The 23,350-nt window shown below is 37.0% G+C and overlaps 2 protein-coding genes across 10 annotated transcripts in view; one reads left to right on the forward strand and one right to left on the reverse strand.

Moving 5' to 3' along the window:
- The window catches only part of PUS10 (pseudouridine synthase 10), a 71,348-nt gene extending 65,398 nt beyond the window's left edge, over nucleotides 1-5,950 (forward strand). For 6 of the 7 annotated variants that reach the window (XM_081254736.1, XM_081254735.1, XM_081254734.1 and 3 more), the window contains 2 exons: nucleotides 1,999-2,098; nucleotides 4,196-5,950. In XM_081254736.1, coding sequence (XP_081110862.1) covers nucleotides 1,999-2,098; nucleotides 4,196-4,234 — 139 coding nt within the window. In that variant the 3' untranslated portion in view covers nucleotides 4,235-5,950. The remainder of the gene's footprint in view (nucleotides 1-1,998; nucleotides 2,099-4,195) is intronic. The other variant, XM_081254740.1, reaches the window with a different exon arrangement.
- A 33-nt stretch (nucleotides 5,951-5,983) lies between these two features.
- Nucleotides 5,984-23,350, reverse strand: part of REL (REL proto-oncogene, NF-kB subunit) — a 46,976-nt gene continuing 29,609 nt past the window's right edge. The window contains exons 5-11 of one of the 3 annotated variants that reach the window (XM_081254731.1): nucleotides 21,100-21,240; nucleotides 19,324-19,428; nucleotides 19,002-19,214; nucleotides 18,354-18,422; nucleotides 17,814-17,885; nucleotides 15,880-16,708; nucleotides 5,984-6,074 (exon numbers count right to left, since the gene is read on the reverse strand). In XM_081254731.1, coding sequence (XP_081110857.1) covers nucleotides 15,918-16,708; nucleotides 17,814-17,885; nucleotides 18,354-18,422; nucleotides 19,002-19,214; nucleotides 19,324-19,428; nucleotides 21,100-21,240 — 1,391 coding nt within the window. In that variant the 3' untranslated portion in view covers nucleotides 5,984-6,074; nucleotides 15,880-15,917. Of the gene's footprint in view, nucleotides 6,075-8,497; nucleotides 16,709-17,813; nucleotides 17,886-18,353; nucleotides 18,423-19,001; nucleotides 19,215-19,323; nucleotides 19,429-21,099; nucleotides 21,241-23,350 lie in introns of those variants that run through there. The other 2 variants (XM_081254732.1, XM_081254730.1) reach the window with 2 other exon arrangements.

The following is a 23,350-nucleotide window of genomic DNA, read 5'->3' on the forward strand; positions in this document are numbered from 1 at the left end:
TGTTCTCACTATATTGCTATAATTAGTCTGCCTCTCCTTTCCCATCAAGCTTCTCTCCCCTCTTCTTTCCCTACTCCACCCCAGGAGTGACTAAGCTGAAACAGGTACAGGTTATTTACTCCTAAAATCTTCTAAATTTTTGCAGTTTGGATCTATTTAGACCAGTGGGCATGGAGCACATTTGCCTATTTGTAGATGGAATGTGGATGGAATTTCAAAGAAATCACAGATTTTAAAAACATATTTTTACCTAATTTCAGCTTTGGTTTTGGTGTGCTAGGAAGAAATGCAGTGGTCTTATGGAGAAGCTAATGTCTTTTCAATCTCATTAACATATTTTTAGAACCAGCCATGTACATGTACTTAAGGCATTAGCCAAGAAAGGCTATTTGGTAAAACTTTATTTTTTTATAAATTTATTTTATTTATTTATTTTTGGCTGCGTTGGGTCTTCGTTGCTGCACGCGGGCTTTCTCTAGTCACGGCTAGTGGGGGCTACTCTTCGTTGTGGTGTGTGGGCTTCTCATTGCGGTGGCTTCTCTTGTTGCAGAGCACGGGCTCTAGGCGCGTGGGCTCAGTAGTTGTGGCTCACAGGCTCTAGAGCGCAAACTCAGTAGTTGTGGTGCATGGGCTTAATTGCTCTGTGGCATGTGGGATCTTCCCGGACCATGGCTCGAACCCATGTGCCCTGCGTTGGCAGGCAGATTCTTAACCACTGCGCCACCAGGAAAGTCCCTATTTGGTAAAACTTTAGATACCACGTGGTTATACACAGAAGAATATGAATTTTTCTCGTATATTGCTCAGTATACTGAAGTAGTTCATTTGACTTATACCTCATAAAAAACATTCTGGACCTTTTAACTGGTTATTCTGGGGCTTTTTGGTCATCTCCCCTCATCGTTGCTACTTAGAAGTAGCACTCTCTAAAGAAGTGAGAGAACAAGGACAATTGTTGAGTAATTATGAGTTTAGCAAAGAAGAGAGTTAGTTAATAGATAATTATATGCCTTATGCTTGAGTCAAAATGTTTGGTGAAAGTATAGTAAATAAACTATCAGAAAGTGAGGAGGACATAATGTCAGCATATTATGGTGTTAACTTTTTATTTATCATCTGAGAATAAACTTTTTTATATTCAAATTGTATTAAGTTTTATACTAAGTGCTGCTTTATAGACACAACATAATGCTAAATGAGTGTTTACTGAATGCTGGCAAAAACACATCTTTCAGATAAAATACTGTTAAGATTATAGTAGAGTTCTGTGTAAGGAGTGTTAAGGTAATCTGAATAATTCTAGGATCAGTCATTGACTTTGAAATTTTGAAGATCTATGAGGAAAACACACACAAAAAAGAATTAGGTCTATTGCTAACCATGCAAGAGTTGCAAACAACTAAAATTTAGGTCCTTTGATGATCCTTCTGAAGGGCCTTCATCAAGTCTAAATTAATAAGTTCATTTTCTCTCCCATCCTGTTGCTGTTGTCACTGGGTCATGTTATAAGGAGAGCCATCATTGAGGTCGCTCTATGAGTGACCCTGTGAAAACCTACCATTTGGCAACCGCCTGCTGTCATTATCGAAAAATGATGAGACCAAAAAGGTGACCAAATAGAATCTGTGGCAAAAAAGAAAATAGCTGAGGTTTTTTTTTTAAAGCGATGAATTATAGTTAATTTTTAAAATCCATATTCAAACCTTGGCACTTGGAGATGAGCCAAAAGAAAAGTCATGACTCTTGGGAAGTTTGACATAGGCCCTAGGTCCCAGTGTTGGCTGCCAGGCTGGTAGGAAGGAACCAGTTTGCCATCCTTAGTTTACTTATTGCCACAGCTGTAATTTCTAAGACATACATCCCAAGTCATGGCTCAGAAATAAACTCCCTTTTATAACCTTTCTGCTTTTGTTTGTCATTTCCCCTTCAACCTGTCAAATCTCATCAAACTGTTGGTATTGCATGGTTATCTTCACTTTTTCCTTAAACAAAACCCAGCTACATTAAAGAGTTTGTACATGGAGACTTTGGAAGAACGAAGCCGAACATTTGCTCTCTGATGGATGTGACTGCAGACATTCTTGAGCTGGATGTTGAGGTAAAAACCATTTTATTGTGGAAATGCCTATTTGTACACTGAATCAGCCAAGGTTTTGCTTTTTTAGCATTAAACCAAATAGTACTATTCACTTTAATAGGTATTTGAAAATGGTCAAAATCTCACAGTAGCATTGAATTGCAGGGAGGGACTATCTTCAGAATTTTTATTTTTTAAAAAACACAAGGTCTCATTTATAATCCTTGCAAATATATAGCTAATTTACTAACTGTGCTTTACATATGACATGAGATCTAAACCCTTAAACCAAGCAAGGAAACGAAGTTGTAAGTGCCCTTCATATATCCTTTGGACTCTCTTATAAAGAATTTAAGGCAGCCTCCTCAGAAACATATATTCAGGACAGGGATAGAAAATGGGATGAGCCAATGGTTATAAATAAAAGCAGTTCTATAAGTGTTCTGTGATGTGGTATAAGAGAAATTCTCTGCTCTTATAGTCTGAATTGAAATCAGATTACATTCTTAAGTAATTAGAAGAATGGAATGAATGGATCTTTCAGACAATTCTCCATAAACATTTTTCTCATTTGAGCATCAATAGGTATTGAGTCACGAGTTGTGCACTTTGGTAAATATCTGGCTAAGAACAGCTTCCCCACACCCCACACAAAAAAAGGAATTTTTGCACTTGGGAATAATCTCATTATAAATAAAAAGAAGTGGGTATAATTGCCTAGTATGAAAACAGCCATGGTAATCAAATGATCACTGGAACGTCATTGCTTTACCAGCACTTCTCTTGAGTGCTTTCAGATTAGATTTTATACACCTGTGGTACAACCAGTGATAGCATCTTCAAGGTTGCAGGGAGTCTTCTTAGTAAGACTATCATTTTGAGGAAGACAACCTTCTCTTAAAGAAAATCCCAAATGCATTCATCTTCTTTGACCTTAATTCTTAGGACAGCTTAGGAGTGTCAAAGAGCCAAAGGCCAGGGTTTCTCAGCCCTGATTGTCCATTGCAATCACCTGTAGAACTTTGAAAACCCTATAAATATGCCTACCTTCCCCTGACCTCAACACATACAAGATTGTGATCAGTAATGTTTGGTTTTCAGGCTTGAGAAACCACCCATTAATTTATATATGGGTGTTTGTTTTATGGCTATATTCTGAAACAAAACCAAAGTATTTCTTGGCATCTGTAAAAGATACACACACACACATACATACACATACACACACACACAATACTTATTTGGGCTTTTCTAATAAAAATTTCCAAATCTGGTAGTGACTCAGATTAATTTAAAAAATAATCTGTAGTAAATCATTTCAGGTTTTACACTTTAAGTCTCGAAAAACTACATGGGTATGGTAGTTTTTTTTGTTTTTGTTTGTTCGTTTTTTGTATTTTTTTGTTTTAACTTCTAAATTAGGCCCTCTAGGGTAGTTAAGGCAAAGTGCAATTTCATACTTCTAATGCCTGGGACATGATTATTTATGTGGAGACAAATAGTCTGCTGCTGTAATTCCATTATGACTTAAAGATCAAGGTTTCGTTCTAGAAGTGCCAAACCAGGATGAGTAGAGATAGATAAATTCAATTTTAAAAGAAACAAAAATTCTGCTGAAGTGACATGCAAAGATCTCTAATCCTTTTCTAGTTACAAGTGATCTTTCATAACCATTTATTTCACATTTAGTTGCTAAGTTACAAACAAGATTATAAGTATATAGACTACTTGAGTAGTCTATGGGAAAATGAAAACAGTCAGACTAAAAGTTGCTGAGACTTCTGAGGGAAAGTTGTTGTTGGCCCCTGAATTATTTGCTACTTTTCCCATAAATAACATTTGAAAATTTTAAACATACTCTAGTCTTGTATTGACCAAAAGGTACAATTAATAACTGGCTGAGTAACCAAATACTCAGTGAATTCAGGAACAGACCTCAGGCCCAAGAATCCCAGGTCCTAGAGTGGATTTTAGAGTGTTAAATCGTGGTGTTCAATGGCTCTTTTCTTCCAATGCAGTTTCTTCTGTTGCATTATATTAAAACTACTAGATTTATACAGCATTACCAGCAAATGCTTACTAAAACAATGTTTTAATGACTTGTTTTCTTCTTTCTAGTCTGTAGATGTTGATTGGCCCCCTGCTCTGGATGACTAGCTTTCAATGGGAAACAAAGAGTAGGGTTTTCCAGCAAAATGTGGACGTCCATTCAGCATACACTGTAAAATGGCTGTTTTTACCCACCATAACGGTGTCTTGGAAACCATTTGGATCATGTTGATCTATCTATTTTTAAATTTGTTTTAACATCTCAGGATCTATGTACGTGTATATTTTGTGTTGAATTGTTCTAAGGATGTCTTATGATTTTTCTCGTTCCTTCTCCAACCCCCCACAAGCCAAACTATGAATAATGAAACCATTCATTCAGAGAGGTACACAAACAGGATACATTCTCTGAAAATCTGAGAAGCTGTAATTTCTTTCAGCAAAATTGCCCTCCACAGGATAGATACCACTTTTTTGTTTTGTTTTGTTTTTGGTGGTATGCGGGCCTCTCACTGTTGTGGCCTCTCCTGTTGCGGAGCACAGGCTCCGGACGCGCAGGCTCAGCGGCCATGGTTCACGGGCCAAGCCGCTCCGCGGCATGTGGGATCCTCCCGGACCGGGGCACGAACCCGTGTCCCCTGCATCGGCAGGCGGACTCTCAACCACTGCACCACCAGGGAAGCCCAGATACCACTTTTAAAATCAGGTTTAGAATTTTTTAAATGATCTTGATAAAAGTTACATCTAGATTTATTCAGCACAGTATCCTTGTAATATTCTAAGATACCAGATGCAAATCTGACATCATTAATATTTTTCCCAGTAAGCTTCAAGCAAGCTATTACCAACAGAAGTGTGTTTTGGTACAATTTGTCACAAACCTTAATGACTCCAAGTTACACTTTTGACAATCTAAAATTGTCAGTACGTTTCCTGGGGGAGAGAATGTGAGACCTTAGGAATTGAGGCATACCATAATAAGAGACTTTCATAAATCTTTTAAATAAGGAGTCACAAGTGCCTTCAATGACTTCAATCCCAGGGATAAGATTTTGAAAAATTGACATTGCTAAACGAAGATAAGCTGATATTATTCCAGAGTGCTTCAATGTATTATCCAATGTCAAACATCTTCATCAGGTAGATAGGGTATTATCATCTCCACTTTATAAATATGAAAACCAAAGAATAGAAGTGAACTGACTTATCTAAAATTGTTAGTTACTTCCATATCTAGGACTAGGACTGAAGTTTCCCGGTCCCTAGAGTCTTTTCTAATAAATCTTATTATTGAGCATCTGCTATATGAAGGAGGCAACCAAGAATGTAATTTTAATGGACATAACCATGAGAATTGACTTTTGGAATTTAGATACCAAATCAAGCTTACCAAAAAATTGCCCAAGTAAATTTCACGTGAGCTCATATGATTACCATTTGTTAATTAGTTAATCATTAGTTGGTACTACGAAGAGGAAAAACATTAAAGAAGCAAAGAAAATGGATAGATCATTAAGAGAAAAGTTTCAGAAAAGAGTCTCATTAAAATTTAAGATTTAAGTGCAATTTCCATCACCCTGATTCAACTTTCTGAGCTTATTTTGGAACACATGTGACTTGGATAGTATTGGATTATTCAATTTCCCATCTCTATATTAAACATGATTCAGAGATACTAAGTTGTATCATTCACCTTAAGAATCAGGAAAACGGTTTAACTGACATGAAGAAATTTCATATGTGAATAATAGCAAATAACTTTTTCATTATTTTCAATGCCGGTAAATGAGAAAGGGATAATAGAAATAAACTTGATAAAAGGGTAAGAATGTTTGTGTGGATGTTTCTCAGTTTTGGGGGAAACTTTGCTACAAAAGAGATTTAAATAATTTGGGAAATAGTCTTTTGCAGGTTTCTTTTTGGCTCAGCTTTGAACTTCTTAGTGGATCTGCAAATGGAAGAATTAAGAATCTCCTTAGCAAACTTAAATTAGAAGACTTGTTTCTTAAATTTCTATTCCTGGGATTATACAAAATTTCAAGAGTAAGCATTAGCTGCAAATACTTATTCCAAATATCCATATGAGACATAGGTTGTTAAAAATTAATGTAGGTCTTTATTTAAGCAGAACAGAAGACATTAAGTCATGAGAGTACTACATAGTTTAACTTTTGCCTATATAAAAATATTTTTAAATTACTTTTGTGATCTTCTATAGCTTATTTAAAAAACAACAACAACAACAACACTTAAGAGAAAGGGCCCTTTGTACTTTTAGTATCTCTTTGTCCCAAATATAGTCCGTGGTTTAGTTTAGGAAAAACACCGAGTACCTGGAAAAGTGGGGAAAAAAAAATTTGGTAAAATGAAAAATTTCCCAAATAAGGTAACTGGTTTCATTTACAAGTTATATGAAATCAATTTAGAAGTTAGATTTCTATTTCCAAAGAGAAAAAGGCGTCTTACTTAGATAGATCTTTTGGGGCTTTATTCTTTAAGTCCATAAGAGAATGAACTTTGATGTAAGCTTTCCTGAGTTGATATTTTAAAATGCTGCCCTTTATTATTATAGGGAAAATATATTTTATACTTTTCAATTCAATTTTTTCATTTTGAAATTATTTGAGACATGCATGAAAAGTACAAAGAATGTTATTCCCAGAAATGTATCACCCTGAATGCATTAGTGTGTAATTCCTACAAACAAGGACAAATTCCGACAAACAAGGACATTCTTCTACTTCCTCACAATGTAACTATCAAAATCAGATTAACAGGGCCTCCCTGGTGGCGCAGTGGTTGAGAGTCCGCCTGCCGATGCAGGGGATACGGGTTCGTGCCCCGGTCTGGGAGGATCCCACATGCCGCGGAGCGGCTGGGCCCGTGAGCCATGGCCGCTGGGCCTGCGCGTCCGGAGCCTGTGCTCCGCAACGGGAGAGGCCACAGCAGTGAGAGGCCCACATACCGCAAAAAGAAAAAAAAAAAAATCAGATTAACACTAATATTACTATTATGTAATCCACAGACCCCCCCCCCTCAAATTTCACCAGTTGTCCAAAAATGTCCTTCATAGTCAGGGGATGAAACTTTGTATTTAACTATGTCTCTTTAATCTTCACCAATCTGAAACAGTTTGTCTTTCCTTGACTTTCGTTACTTCAACATTTTTGAGGATTTCAGGCCAGTTATTTTGCAGACTGTTCCTCATTTGGGCTTGCCTGATGTTTCCTTATAATTAGGTTCAGCTTGTACCTTTCTAGCAAGAATACCACAGAAGGGAGATTATCTTCTTGCGTCTTCTCAGATGTCACAATTTTGATCACTGCAGTTACTGATGACTGGGCTTTGATCAGTTAACGAAGGTGGTGTGTGCCAATCTCCTTCACTTTTATAGTTACCCTTTTTTCCCTTTAATAAGTATCTTGTAGGGAGACCTTCAAACTTTCATTCACTAGTTTTAGCATTTATTGAAGATTTTCACCTGAATCTATTACCACAATGATTATCAAATGATTTTCTAATTCCACCATTCCTTTTGGCATTACACTGAAAGGTAGAGCTTTCCCTTATTGTATTTCTAATACAGAGACATTCCAGGCTCATCTTGTATTTCATCTGCACCAGCCCTGGAATGGGCTATTTCTCTAAGAAAAACTGGTTCCTTTTCATGGAAAATGATAGAAAAAAGATCTGGGCACTAGGTGTGCTCACTGCTGTTGCAGCATTGCTGCTACCAAGCCCTCTCATGGCATGCACACATGCACACACCCCTATATACTTATCTACATATATTGAAAATTATGAGTTTATACCAGTACTTCCGATTCCAACCTTCTTCTAGTATTCCCCCTTTCCGCATTTGTAAGTCCTTTCTGACAGTGAGAAATCTGGGTCCATTAGCCTTAATATTTTCCTTAATAGATCATTCCCCCTCATAAGTCACCAATCTCCTGTTGCTGCATCCTTATTTCAGATCACTGAGACTGCCCTCCCTACTACCCTCAAATGTTCCCAGGCTCCACACTGTAATCCCACAATGGGCCACCATCTTCGCCCCCTGTGGCAATAGGTAACTGTACCTTGCTCAGAATAAGCAAATGACTTTTGTCCTGAATTGTTCAGGAAGGGAGAGAGACAGGCAGGAAATAAGTCAGGAAGGCAGAAAATGAAAATCTCTTTAAAAGGCATTTCAGTACTCTACAAAAATTATCATTTTAAAGGACAGTTACATATGTAAGTATATTCAGATACAGCATTCCATAAAAATGTCTAATGTTTCTAAGCAACCAAAACTGCCTTTCTCTTTAAGGAGGATGCTATAAATACAAGAAAATCTTGATAATGTTAAAGTCAAACAGCAACAAATTTTTTAAGGGTTTTAGAATTTTTTCCATTTATTATATTATCAAGAAAAAAAATCACTGTATACAGGATATTACAAAGGTAATAAAATATTCTGTACAAAAGACATTTTGACATTTAAAAATTGATTTCAACTTTTAACATTAAATAACTGAATGAGAACTTTTAAAAATCATTTTTTTCAGTGCTTCCAAATTCATTGCAGTCATTAAGAAGCATATACAAACTCAGAACAGTTAAAAAAAAAATAGAATAGTGCCCTTCTGCAGGGATCTGGATTCATCATAGTCAACAGTATTTTTAAGTACATTCTTTTAAAATGGAAGTCATCTCCAAAAGGGTTCATCTGGTCTGAACCATGCATTTAAGTATGCCCGTTACCCAAAAACTTTGTGTTTTCCTTTCCATCTCATCTTAAAGCTATCTGAACTGTGCACCAGCGACCAGTATTTTTAGCTGATTACCCAATAAAATCAAGTGTGTCACCAATGAAGTCTCCTGAGACTGAATTCCACAAATGGGGTCTCCAAACACTCCAACTTATTTTTCACTACATTTTATGCAGAGCTGTAATGTTCTGCTTAAGAAAAATAAGCAAGATGAATGATACCTTTAACAAAGTTTATATTTTACTTATCTGCTGATATTCCTGAAAACTTCATTTACTGAAGCACCAACATTCTGTACTAATTACTGTGTATTACTGTTCACACATAGGTATTTAATGAATTTTTGGTGATTCTTTAAATTTTTGAAGTCCAATAGTAAACTGAAATTGTAGAAATAAGAAATATAAGAAAAAAGAGTATGATAAATGCTACTCCCTTTAAGTGGATAATTACTAGCAGGTACTTTTTTCTAAAGCCACAGACATTTAGAATAGAAAAAATATTTAGAAGAAATAATTCTTTAAAAATTGTATCTGTGTTTTATTAGTGAAAGTAGTGGTGACATGATTACTTTGGAGACTTTACTGATGTTAAGTTTGTACTTTAAACTCTGCTAAGATGTATTAGTTAAGATATTAATTTGACCAAGTCTTAGACAAACAAAGGCATAAAACTGGGTACAGACAATTCATACATTTATCTCTGATTCGCTACCCACTCCTGGGCTTATAATGTTAAATAGCATGAAATTTTGTATTATTTGTGATGCAAAAAGCACCCTAATTTTGCCCCTCTCATACTCAATCTCCAGAAACAAAACAGATCAGAAATCTTTACGTGGCCACTTCATTAGCTATGATGAGACTCCTTCTTAGGAAGATAGTCATAACACTCCCAATTCATAGTCAATTTTGGCAAAGAAACTGAGTCATAGAATTTCAAAACCCGAAGTCATTAATTGACCTTATCTTCACTATACAATAGGAAATGTTCTGGAAAGAATATGGCCAAATGAAAGTCCTCCAAATTTGGGCAATAGCTAGCCATTCTAAAGAGGAAGTCATTCCAGGGTTCTTACTAAAGAATCTAATCCATAGTGATCTGTCACTCTGTGAACTGGAAGGAGTGTTTGGATTAGAGATTATCAGGGCCACAGGATATATGCATATGTTGGTTTACTAACAATATTTGATTTGCACTATACAATTTACAGTGTTTCTTCTTCTGCATTTTATATCTGAAGAGACAGGCCCATAGAAAGTGTGATCTGCTAAATATTAAATGACTTCTAAGTGGCAGAGCTGAAGATTCAAACCCAGATGTTGACTAAAAATTACTCTTTCCATTTCTCCATGCTATTTAACATTACACAGTAAGTTTTTAAATCCCTCAAACAATCAATTAATGATAGAAGAAATTATTTGGAGCTACTAGGCAGACTGGACCACCAATTCTAAGTCTCTCTTAACATGGACAGTATAATTAGTTTTTCTGAAGCATTAGGTTAGAAATTGACAACCCAGCTGTTTTTGTTCACTAAGGTTTTGAGTAGGGAAGCCCAGTTACCAATGTAAAAGGCCATTAAGATAGTAGGTTCTGATGACAGAAATCAGAATAGTGGTTTTGAGGAGTAGGTAGATTGGCAAGGGGCATGAAGGAAACTTCTGGGGAGCTGGAAATGATTATTTACATATGTAAAAATTCATCAAGCTGAAAATTTAAAATTAGTCCACTTTATGCACTTTACTATATGTTATCCCTCCAAAGAAAAAGACTGACATCTTTGAGAGCAAGACTTTCTCATTCACCTCTATGTCATTTCTAGCCCCTAACATGGTGCTTTGCACATTAGACATACAAAAATGTGACTGATCACATGAATACTGGAGTTTCTGTGCAAGGGTAAGGTGCTGAGGAAATGCACCAGAGGAGAACTGAGATTAAACCTGCCACACAGAGAGAGGAGGAGTAAGTTCAGAGATATGAAACAGTCCTAGTAACTGTAAAATTTCTATGCAATACAGTTGACACTACAGGAGGCACGAGGTAAAGTATGTCACAAGCCTGGTAATCTTGGCATCGTAGCTTTTCCTGCCAGGTTAAATACCTTTCCCTTTAAAAACCATATCCTTGTCCACATTTTTTATAATCATACCTATGTCAATTTCACCCTTCCCTCTCTATCAATACTACCATTTATTCAGCACCAACTGTGCCAGGCATTGCGCTAAGTGATGGAGTTCCAAAGGTGAACGAGAGAAACTTCATATAACTGTATAGTTCAGTGAGAGGAGTTCTGCAGTAGGGTGGGTATGTGTAAAGCTGTGCCTCAGCTAGGATCAAACTTCACAGAGAAGCCCCATCTTGAAGGCTGCTTGCTGTGGAGGTAAAAAGCAGAGGCAGAGTGGGCAACATGCGAAAGGCATGGAGGACTAGTGGCCTGAGAGAGTCTTCAAGGAATGCTAACTATGCAATACAGTGTATGGAAAAAGGGGTATTATCTTTAACTGGGGCAGTATGGAAAAGATTCTTGTTAGGGAAAAAGAATGAAGGCCTAAACTAAGAAAGCAGCAGGAATGAAGAAAGGACAAATGCAAGAGAGTTTCAGGAGGCAGACCCAAAAGGACTTGATAACTCTTTGAGTGTGAGGACGAAAAAGAATAAAATATGATTTTGAGGCTCCTATTAAATATCTTGGATGGTAGGGTAAATAGTAATGCCATTAATGAAAGTAGAGAATGCAACAGGAGTAGCCAGTTTATAAAGACATTCAAGTATCGTAAGAGAAAGCTGGAGCTTTCTTCTGAGCACTGATGAGGTCACCCAGGGGAAAAAAGTAGCACCAACTGAGCGCTGGGGATGAGACTCTGGAAAGAAAGTCAACCTCAGAGAGGAGTATGTGAAGAGGGAGTGGTCAAGAGGATAGGTTATGGATAGGTCAAGCAGAGTGAGGACTGATAAAAAGACACTAGATTTGACAAGGGAGGGTATCTCTGGTCACTTTTCCCAGAATATCATAAGAAAATAGTAGGAGATAAAAGAGAAAGACTGATAGGCTAAAGAATGATGGAAGTGAGGAAATGGAGGCTGAAAGTATTTCGTAAGTCTGGATGTGAAGGGAAGGAGCATGATAGTGGTAGGAAAGGTGTTTATCCTTTCTCTTTTAGGCTAGAGAAAACAGTTACCGTGTTTATACGAGAAAAGCACTAAATGGTCACATGAGGATACAGAAACAAGATGGGAGAGAAGGAAGAGGGATCCAGTATACAAGTAGAGTTTAGGAAGCAAGAGGTAATCTTCTCCTCAAAACTAAAAGTAGGGTGATAAAAGAACAGATGAAAGTATAAATACATTTAGAGAAAAAGAAGCAGGTTGCCATTTTTTTAAATTATAAAATAAAATCTGTGATCAGTAAATAGCACCTGAAAAATGAAAAATCCTTTGGAAATACTCTGAACACAAATGTAACAGGACCTTGATTCAAATTACATAGAAAAATAACCCCGCAAAACAAGTCAGTTGTTTAATTTGAACTATCCATTTAGATAGCCTAACAGTCAGTGTTTAAGCTGATAAGTGCTAGTTACTACAAAATTATAGGATTCTGTATTAAAAAAAAAAGTTCACCATCTATAAGCTACTATCTGGAGATATCTTGGGTTCATATTTTGAACAGGAAAGAAATGCCTTCATGTTTTTTCTCCCCGGTAAGTTCTACTAAAGTATGTTATATGCTTATGATTTTTAAAGTTATACAACAAGTATTTCTTTTGAAATCATAATTTCTAAGAAATATTAATGATAGTTAGGTGTCTTTAATCTTTTTCTTTTGCTTTCCAAACTATTCTGACCCCAAGTCTTACCATGCTCTCCTTCTCATTTCCCAGTATCATTCAACTCAGAATTTTAATTTTTATGACATTCACACAGTCCCCATTTTGATGAAATTGACTAGCTTTAATCGTTCCAGTAAATTTATGGTTTGGCTGGATATTACACTTAAGTGAAAAGACACATTGTTTCTAGCTAGAAATATGCTCAACATTTACGTACATTCTAGCTGTAAAATAAACTAGGTCTTTATCTTTAGCAAGTTACTTAGCATCATGATGATTCCATCACAATTAAGATTACTGTCCAAATTCTACGGTCATTTTCCCACTGGGATTACTCTGCTTTCAAACAATTTGGGTCACCATTATTAGTCATCAACCTGAATGTACATGATTCTGATATAATAAACTCAATGTCACATGAAGCAGAACTATAAAAATCATAAACATCTAATAATTAAAGGTATTCTTTCTTTCAAAAACCGAAGTTCTATTAGTAGTACTTTGAATGTTCAATAAATATTTACTGAGTGCTTAACAGGAAGCAGACACTGTTCTACAAATGTGGGATTCAACAAAAACACAAAACTTTGCCCTCACGGAGCTTATATTCCAGTATGGGAAAACAAATATAAACAAACAAACAGTAAAGTCAGATAATGAGTGCTACAGACAAATGTAAAGGAGGGGAGACATGGAGTGCCAACGTATATATAGTCATGGAAGGTCTTGATCAAATAACAGTTGAGTGAGACTGAAGGATGTAAGGCATAAGGTACACATACAGCTGCGTTTATTTTACAACTAGTTCCCTTGCTGTGGAGCACGGGCTCTAGGCATGTGGGCTTAGTAGTTGTGGCTCACGGGGTTATCTGCTCTGTGGCATGTGGGATCTTCCTGGACCAGGGCTCAAACCCATGTCCCCTGCATTGGCAGGCAGATTCCTAACCACTGCACCACCAAGGAAGTACAAAGGGTCTGAGGCAGGAGTGTACTCGGTGTTTCTGAAGAGGAGCATTGAGGCTAGAGTGCCTGGAGCTGAATGAGAAGGGGAAAATGGTAGTGAATGAGGGTAAGAGAGGGAGTGTGGGCCTGCTAATTTTAAGGATTTTGGTCTTTAAGTGAGATGGGGAGCCACTGGATGGTTTTGAGCAAGTGAATATGGTTTGATTTCTTTTAAAAATAATCACTGTGGCTACTTCAGGGAGAACAGACGGCAGGAGTACAAGGATGTAAAGAGAGTTTTTGGAGGCTATAATTCAATCTATGCAAGAGATGATGGTGGTCTGGAATAGGATGTTAATATCAGAGGTCAAAAGAGGTGGGCAGCTTAAGACATATTTTGAAGGTAGGGCCTACCAGATTTGCTGATGGATTGGATATGAGAGATAAAAGAAAAAAAAAGAAGCAAAGATGACTCCATTGTTTTGGACCTGAGCAACTAGAAACATGGCATTGCCATTTATTGAGTTGAGGAAGACGGAAGGATAAACAAGTTTGGGAGGGAAGATCAAGAACTCAGCTCTGGATGTGTTGAGTTTGAGCTTTAATTGCATCTCTAGGTACAGATGTCAAATAAGCAGTTTTATACACACACATAAGCCCCCAGTCTGGAGCTCAAGGGGTGGGTCTAAGCTAGGGGTAAAGCCTGGGAGTTGACAGCATGAAACTGGATGAGATTACAGTGAGTTCGGACACGCGACAAAGAGGACAGGCCCAAGGAAACTTCTTCCTCTTAAAAACATGGATGTGAAGTTAAAATCATAAGCAAGTTTAAAGGTATGGATCTAAATAGTTCAAAACGTAGAGAACTCCCATACCTTGAAAGCTTACTTCAACTGCCTGCTGCCCAACTTAACATTTCAAAGAAATTTTGATTTACATGTAAATCTAAGAAACTCCAGAAAGCCTCAGAAAACCCCTTAGGGGTCACCTTGGCCCATTGGCCTCAAAAATAATAAGGAATTAATTTTTCCAATGACATAGCCATTACAGGTTTTACCTTAAATTTGCTTAAAAGCAAATATCAGTTAATTCATTTAACTAAGAATACATTAATACATTATAAAAGAAGTATAAAAAGATGTAGCTGGAAAAACTGAAGCCTTGCTCTAATGTTCTCCTCAGTCTGTCCCGGGAAAACGTGGCAGGATTCTCATGCTAGAATTCCCACCACACACAGTATCAGATCACATGTTTCAAAAGAAGAAACAGTAAAGCTCTTTTAAATTTCTATTTTGGAATTTTCCTTTTATGACTTTCCAACTTTGTATTCTACATACCCAAAGTTGGGTTTTTTTAATGGAAAAAATTGATTTTATTCAATATTTAACATGTCACAGACTCATAATACACTGGTTTACATAAATTTTCTTTCTATGTAGGATTCCACAATGCATCATAGCCTAGGAGTTCGGTCTGTGTGGATTTATCTACTTTTGAAGCAAAAGTCTTCTGTAAATGCTGGACTTTTTCTAACTCTTCCTGAATTTGGGAAATGAGTTCATCCTTCTCTTTTAGCTGCAGCTTCAAGCACTGAGCATTCATCTTTTATATCCCAACAAATTCTCTGCCAGCAAAACAAGAAGCTCCCAAGACAAGATTGCCCATTAGAGGAATCCCCTACATACCTAAAGTTATAATTACAGTTGACCCTTGAACAACACGGGGGTTGCGGTGCAGACGCTCCGTGCAGTGAAAAATCTGTGTTTAAAACTGTACAGTCGGGCTTCCCTGGTGGCACACTGGTTGAGAGTCCGCCTGCCGATGCAGGGGACACGGGTTCGTGCCCCAGTCCAGGAAGATCCCACATGCCGCGGAGCGGCTGGGCCCGTGAGCCATGGCCGCTGAGCCTGTGCTTCCGGAGCCTGTGCTCCGCAACGAGAGAGGCCACAACAGTGAGAGGCCTGCGTATCGCCAAAAAAAAACAAAACAAAAAAAACTGTACAGTCGGCCCTCTGTCTCCAGGGATGTCTTCTGCATCCATGAATTCAACCAACCTCAAATCGTGTGGTACTGCACTACATATTTAGTGAAGAAAATATGAGTATTAACTGGACCCGCCCGCACAGTTCAAACCCGTGTTGTTCAAGGGTCCACGATATACTGTAGTATAGTCTTAGAGAAATATACAATGTTGCATTTATAAAGGTAATATCAAAAGGGTTACCTTTAAAGGGATTTAATTCTTGAATCACCATTTATATCTTACAAGTTAACCTGAAAAAATTCAAATGCAAATGAGTCACTCAATTGTTCATTCTGCATAGTGCCAATACCTGAATACTGACTATTTTGAACAAAACTATGACTGTTTGGATTAGTACCGTTTGATGGTCCTGACTCATTTATCATACTGTTATCTGCACAATTAAAGTCAGATTCCTCAAATGCCTCTGACTGTGAAACAAAAGCAGTAGTACTAGAACTGGCGACTGCTGACATACTGGAAGAGGACATCTGATGGAGCTGTCTTAAGTCTCTTGGGTCTAACACTGAAGTACAGGCAGGATTTTCAAGATTCATGCTCACAAGTCTTGGATTATCAGTCTCCCTCATGCTGTCATTACTGGGCGTTATCATGTTCACAGGGCAATTGGGCAGCATGCTGGCATCAGAAATACCATATAAGTCAGCTGGTGGCACGGATGATGCTTCCATTCTGCCTATGTCATTAGTATTGTTATAAATGCAAGCATTAGACACATTCAAATCACTCACAACAGACATATCCAGGAATGGTGGGATAACTTGTGAATTAGAGGAAAGTGTCCCTGTTGAAAAACTACTCAGTGAATTTGTATTGACTGAACGTGAGGTGGCGTGGGCCACTGATGACCAGCTTGAAGAAGGCTGAGGTACCATTGGGGGTATGGCTGAAGCATGATGTGGCAATGCACTTGAGATGGACGCAGATGAGGAATAGTAGGATTCTGCTTGGCTTGAAACTGGCCCGGACGTTTCTGTCAAAACTGCACCATAAGAAAACAAGATTGGTTCTGTGGGGGAGGAAATGTATTTGTACAAAATGGAAATGAACAAAATTATAAAAAGCATTACTTCTAAATTAAAATTACAAAAACACATAAAAAATTTTAAAGGAAACCAATGTAACACTTCAAATAGAAATGTTAAATAGCACTAAAAATTATTACGAGTCCAAAATTGAATTCTTTAATACTAATTGTTTTACAAATACCTATAAAATAATTTTGGTAAGTTACTTTGGCATTGAAAATTTCACTCCAGTTAAATGTGGAAATCTAGCTTCTGAGGCCCTATAAAGGTATTTTTGAAATGTGAAAGATAAATATCAGAATTTCAGTTAATGGGCCTCTAAATATTCAAAATCATTTCATATTCTCCTCTTTAGGAGAAAATGGAGGGATGGAGGAAACATTCATTAGGGATGACTTAAAAATCTACATAAATTTCCAAGCTATATTAAGATACTACTCACTCTAAGGTACTACAAAATTCCCAGTCAGAAAAAAATGAAGGAGTCTGTATTTATTTACATGTTATATGACTGCTGTACATATTAAACCAAGAAAAAGCTCTGATTTAAGAATGTAAAGAGAAAAAAAGACTTCTAATTAACCCTGGTTTGAATGATCTAAACCAGAATTTGGCAACTTTTTTTTCCATAAAGGGCCAGACAGTAAATATTTTAGACTTTGTGGGCCATATAGCCTCTGTTGGAACTACTCAACTCTGCTGCTATAGTACAAGAAAAGCAGCCATAGACAATATGCAATCAAATGAGCTGTGTTCCAGTAAAACTTTACAAATAAATAAATAAATAAAGATAGGCAACTGGCCAGATAGAAATCATTTCTTCCATGACACACTGTAATTAGTAAAATTACCACCATATGAATGAAATGTAATTTCTCAAATAATAAATCCCCAAAACATAATCATAGTTGCCAACAGGTCTTTTGGAAGCTGAGATCAATTCATTCCATATTCATAGCATAAAAAATATGTAGGAGTGGAATAAATCAAAGAGGCAGTTTTCATTCCTAAGAATGGAATTCCAATATACTGTGCAAAGCACTGGTCTCTCTAATCACAAGCAATACTCTATAGGGAATAAAATACCTTTTTTGATGAATCTTCCTTCTCCAGTTGATCCTAGGGGACCAGGTCTAGGTCTTTCAGGAAAATTAACTCCTATGATAAATTTTTTCCATTATTAAATGTAATTTGAAAAACAACAGTATATCAGTTAAAATTTGAAAAACTGAATAAAGCAAAACAAAACAAAACAAATTTACTTAAATACAAATCAATCCAAAATGTTCAGGGACTTCCCTAGTGGAGCAGTGGTGAAGAATCCACCTGTCAAGGCAGGGGACACAGGTTCAAGCCCTGGTCTGGGAAGATCCCACATGCCGTGGAGCAAATAAGCCCATGTGCCACGACTACGGAGCCTGCATGCCACAACTACTGAAGCCTGTGCACCTAGAGGCCATGCTCTGCAACAAGAGAAGCCACTGCAATGAGAAGCCTGCGCACTGCAACGAAGAGTAGCCCCCGCTCGCCACAACTAGAGAAAGCCAGCGGGCAGCAACGAAGACAAATGCAGCCAAAAATAAATAAATAAATTTATTAAAAACAACAACGACAAAATATTCTTACCACAATCCTGCCACAGTTTCTGGAAAAGTAGAGTTGTTTTTTGTTTCTTTGCTTTATTGCCATATGTATCTGTTTAGAAAGAAACCGAGAAAATGTGATTCATCATGGGATTATGCTTCCTCTCCTTTAATAAATATACAGATGTTTTACTCCTACATAGAAAATGCTTTAAATAAATGTACATAAGATGGATTTATAAGTGTCACAAACTACATCCCAAGTCAGTAATAAAGGATATTTTTCTTAGTAAAAAATAGTTTATAATATTCATCTTGTTTTCTTATAACACCTACAAGTCACCAATGTCAATTAATGCAGTAATGGCAGATAAGGACCAAAATGGAGACTACTTTCTGAGTGGCAAGTATGCCATCTATCAAGAGGGCACAATAAGGACCAAAACAGAATCTCAAATGTAAAACAAATTTTGATAAACAGTTTAGATACTTTGAAATTATTCCAGATACCTTTCCTAAGGAAGAGATTCAAAGAGCACAAAGATCAGTCAAAAATCAACCAAAAACTTTCAGGAAAAGAAACATAAATTATGAATAAACACAACTGTATTCAAGTGTATCTTACAAGAAAATGTTCTTAGCAGGACTAACTTCAAGAAATATATAAAACATTACCATGAAAAAGTCATACCTTTTTCGTCTGGCAGATATCTAAAATCCATAGATTCACTAACTTCCTGGTCAGAAGGTCTTCGCAACTGCATTTTTACTGTTACCGGTTCCATTATAGCTTTGCAATATGGTGGAGTCTTGAAAACAATGGCTACTTGACGGTGTACATCAGCTTGTGAAAAGATACCTTTTGCTTCCCAATCGTTCAACACAAACCGAACTTCTATGTCATCTAGTGAATACGAAAGCAAGTAACAATGGGAAAAGAAAGTAAAATGTATCTATCAATCTAAAATATATTCTGAATTCAATGAAACAAACAAAAAAAACAAAAAAAATACCTTTCTGAACTTTGTCACAGAGTAGAAATATTTCATCTCCTCCTCTGACACTTCCACAGTTCTTGTTTACACGACAAATCCTTAATTCTGCAGTATTAGGAGCACCTAAATATAAAGGATATTTAAAAAAAATTTTTTTTTATTAGTTTCTGCTTTATAACAAAGTGAATCAGTCATACATATACATCCGTTTCCACATCCCTTCCCTCATGCATCTCCCACCCTCCCACCCTCCCCATCCCACCCCTCCAGGCGGTCACAAAGCACCGAGCTGATCTCCCCGTGCTCTGCGGCTGCTTCCCACTATCTATCTACCTCACGTTTGGTAGTGTATACATGTCCATGCCTCTCTTTCGCTTTGTCACAGCTTACACTTCCCCCTCCCCATATCCTCAAGTCCATTCTCAAGTAGGTCTGTGTCTTTATTCCCGTTTTACCCCTAGGTTCTTCATGACATTTTTTTTTAATTCCATATATATGTGTTAGCATACGGTATTTGTCTTTCTCTTTCTGACTTACTTCACTCTGTATGACAGACTCTAGGTCTATCCACCTCATTACAAATAGCTCAGTTTCGTTTCTTTTTATGGCTGAGTAATATTCCATTGTATATATGTGCCACATCTTCTTTATCCATTCATCCGATGATGGTAAAGGATATTTTTAATGGGTTGCTACCTTAGTAATATGTCTTATTCCTTTCTGATGGAGAATTTTAGGAAAACAACTTACAGGATAGATAAAAGCTTTAGAGTATAAATAAATTAAGGGCACTCAATACCTTAATCATCCACATCTGTCCCTTTCTTTTCTTAAGTGCATTACCCTGGTTTAGAGTGTTATGACTTCATTTCTAGGCAATGACATGTCCTCTAATTAAATCTCCTTGCTTCTAAATTCTGATTCGTCCAATCCATCCTATACACTGTCATCAGATTAATCTTTTTAAATCATGACCACAACCCTGTGGCAATGCAGTTTTCATGCTTCCTATTATCTGGTCAACATTATTCCAATAATTCCCTGGCATTCAAAGCTCTCCATGATGAGGATATTCTGATTTACCTTTATAGTTCTATGTCCCACTATCCTTCTACATGCAAAACTGGTATAGTCATACACCACTGGTGGGTGCATATATAAGAGTATACAAACACACAAATATTTGAGGGCAATTTCATAATCTTTTAACACTATAAATATCCATATCCTTTGATCTAGCATTTGCCAACATTTCTACTTCTACAAATTTATGCTAGAGACATTTGCACAAGATATGCACATGTGGGATATTTATTGCAGAACAATTTGCTAAAGCAAAAGAAAAGAATTGAGAAGGAAACAAACCAAATGTCTTGTAATAGGATAATGATTTAGTTAAATTATGATATAAGGAAATATGCAGCTACCGAAAAGAATAAGGTACCTGAAAGGTAAAGAGGTTCAAGATATGTTGCTAAGAGGAGAAAAAAAAATAGTTTAAAAATAAATCAATGACGTTTTTCAAAAAGTTGCCAAAATATATTGTGTGAATGATGGTGATGATGATGAAACAAGGTATTTCTATATACATGAAGAAGAAACCGGTGAAATATCTTTGGAGGATGAGATGTATAGGAGGTTTACTCTCCTCATTATCTACTTCACATAGATAACATCTACCCCGTAATGTTTGAATTTTTCCTATAATGAACACTCTTTTTCTAATTACAAAAATACTTAAAAAAATCATTTTAAAGAGCTAAGGCTACAAATACAAGAAAATAAATTACTTACGGTTGTCATAAATTGGGTTAGAGACAATAGGAGGTAGAGCAGTTGTCAAATTACCACGTTCGTCAGGGAGGAAAACTTGAAAACATAATCTCACCACATTGAGGTCACAGTCTTCAATATCAAGCAGCTGTTGCTCAGGGACTGAAAAGTACATTTTTTTTTTTAAGAATACAGAATAGTCACATAGAACTAAAATCCTGCTAAGTCCTCCTCCCTGCCCAATATAGCCTATAACCTTTAGTAGCATCCAAATCTGTCCTAACAAAAATAGAATGGTACATAATCTCAAGACTGCCTTTAATCCTTTTCATCATATAGTCACTATCCAACATAATTTGTTAAGTTATGACCATGGTCAGGAAGTAACTACCCCAGTCATGTGAAATTTAGAGCAGAATCCAAAATTGACATAAATCAAATTTTTACAAAAATGGTTGCAGGTTATACACAATAGAGAATAGGCATTCATTCATTAATTCAACAAATATGTATTTAGTCCAGTCATGTATTAAGGACTCTGTAAATTATCTCCAAAATCTACCTAAGAATTACTCCATTTTACAGATGAGGAACTGATTTTAAAGAAATGAAGTTGGGACTTCCCAGGTGGCGCAGTGGTTAAGAATCCGCCTGCCAATGCAGGAAACACAGGTTCGATCCCTGGTCTGGGGAGATCCCACATGCTGCGGAGCAACTAAGCCCGTGCACCACAACTACTGAGCCTGCGCTCTAGAGCCCGTGAGCCACAACTACTGAAGCCCGTGAGCCTAGAGCCTGTGCTCCACAACAAGAGAAGCCACCGCAATGAGAAGCCTGGGCACCACAACGAAGAGTAGCCCCCACTCACCGCAACTAGAGAAAGCCCTCATGCAGCAACGCAGCCAAAATAAATAAATTTATTAAAAATAATAATAATAAAAAATTAAATTACTTGTCCAACATTTCACAGCTAAGAAGTGGCACAGAAGAATTCAAACTCAGGCCATTGAATCCAGAGCCTATGCTCTTAAAAACTGAACTCTATTAGAAAATTTTACATATGTTTTGCATAAAAATGACATACACAGGAATATCTACAAAAACTTAGATCAATATTTTAGGGATTAAATACCAAGAGGATACTAGAGGAGGTAAATCAGCTAGTTTCCATAAGAAATTTTATGTGGAAACTAGGTTTGCTTAAAAAAAAAAAAAGCTACAGCAGGAAAATTTTACAGTTCTGAAAAAAAAGTTTTTAACCATTCTTTATTACAGAATATAATATAATGACAGTTTGTTAAATTGCTATTTAAAAGAAATCCAGTTCCAAAGGAGGATATTACTGCCTTTTCAAAGATACTATAAGGTGCAGCAATCAACCATAACTAACATAGCCGTATTTTTAAAAATCATGAAATACACATATTAAATTATACGAACACTTTCAGTTTTCAGAAAGTACTGAAATTTGAAACAGTAAATTTGAAAAGTTAAAACCCCAATTCTTTTTTTTTAATTAATTAATTAATTTATTTTTGGCTCTGTTGGGTCTTCGTTGCTGCACATGGGCTTTCTCTAGTTGCGGCGAGCGGGGGCCACTCTTCGTTGCAGTGTGCGGGCTTCTCATTTCAGTGGCTTCTCTTGTTGTGGAGCATGGGCTCTAGGCACGCGGGCTTCAGCAGTTGTGGCACGCGGGCTCAGTAGTGGTTCGTGGGCTCTAGAGCGCAGGCTCAGTAGTTGTGGCACACGGGTTCAGCTGCTCTGCGGCATGTGCAGACCAGGGCTTCCCAGACCAGGGCTTGAACCCGTGTCCCCTGCATTGGCAGGCGGATTCTTAACCACTGCACCACTAGGGAAGCCCAAAACCCCAATTCTTTAGTCTTACAATTAGCAATAACTAATAAAAATGACAATGTACTTTTTAAAAAAAATCTAGTCTGATAATATTGATCTTTTACTTGGAGTATTTAGTCCTATTACATACATACATACATACATTTATTTATTTTCTTTTAACATCTCTTTTTTTTACATCTTTATTGGAGTATAATTGCTTTACAATAGTGTATTAGTTTCTGCTTTATAACAAAGTGAATCAGTTACACATACACATGTTCCCATGTCTCCTCCCTCTCACGGCTCCCTCCCTCCCACCCCTCCAGGCGGTCACAAAGCACCGAGCCAATCTCCCTGTGCTATGCGGCTGCTTCCCACGAGCTATCCATTTTACGTTTGGTAGTGTATATATGTCCATGCCACTCTCTCACTTTGT

The sequence above is a fragment of the Mesoplodon bidens genome, assembly GCF_964165515.1.
Source record: "Mesoplodon bidens genome assembly, chromosome: 14".
Taxonomy (NCBI): Eukaryota; Metazoa; Chordata; class Mammalia; order Artiodactyla; family Ziphiidae; genus Mesoplodon; species Mesoplodon bidens.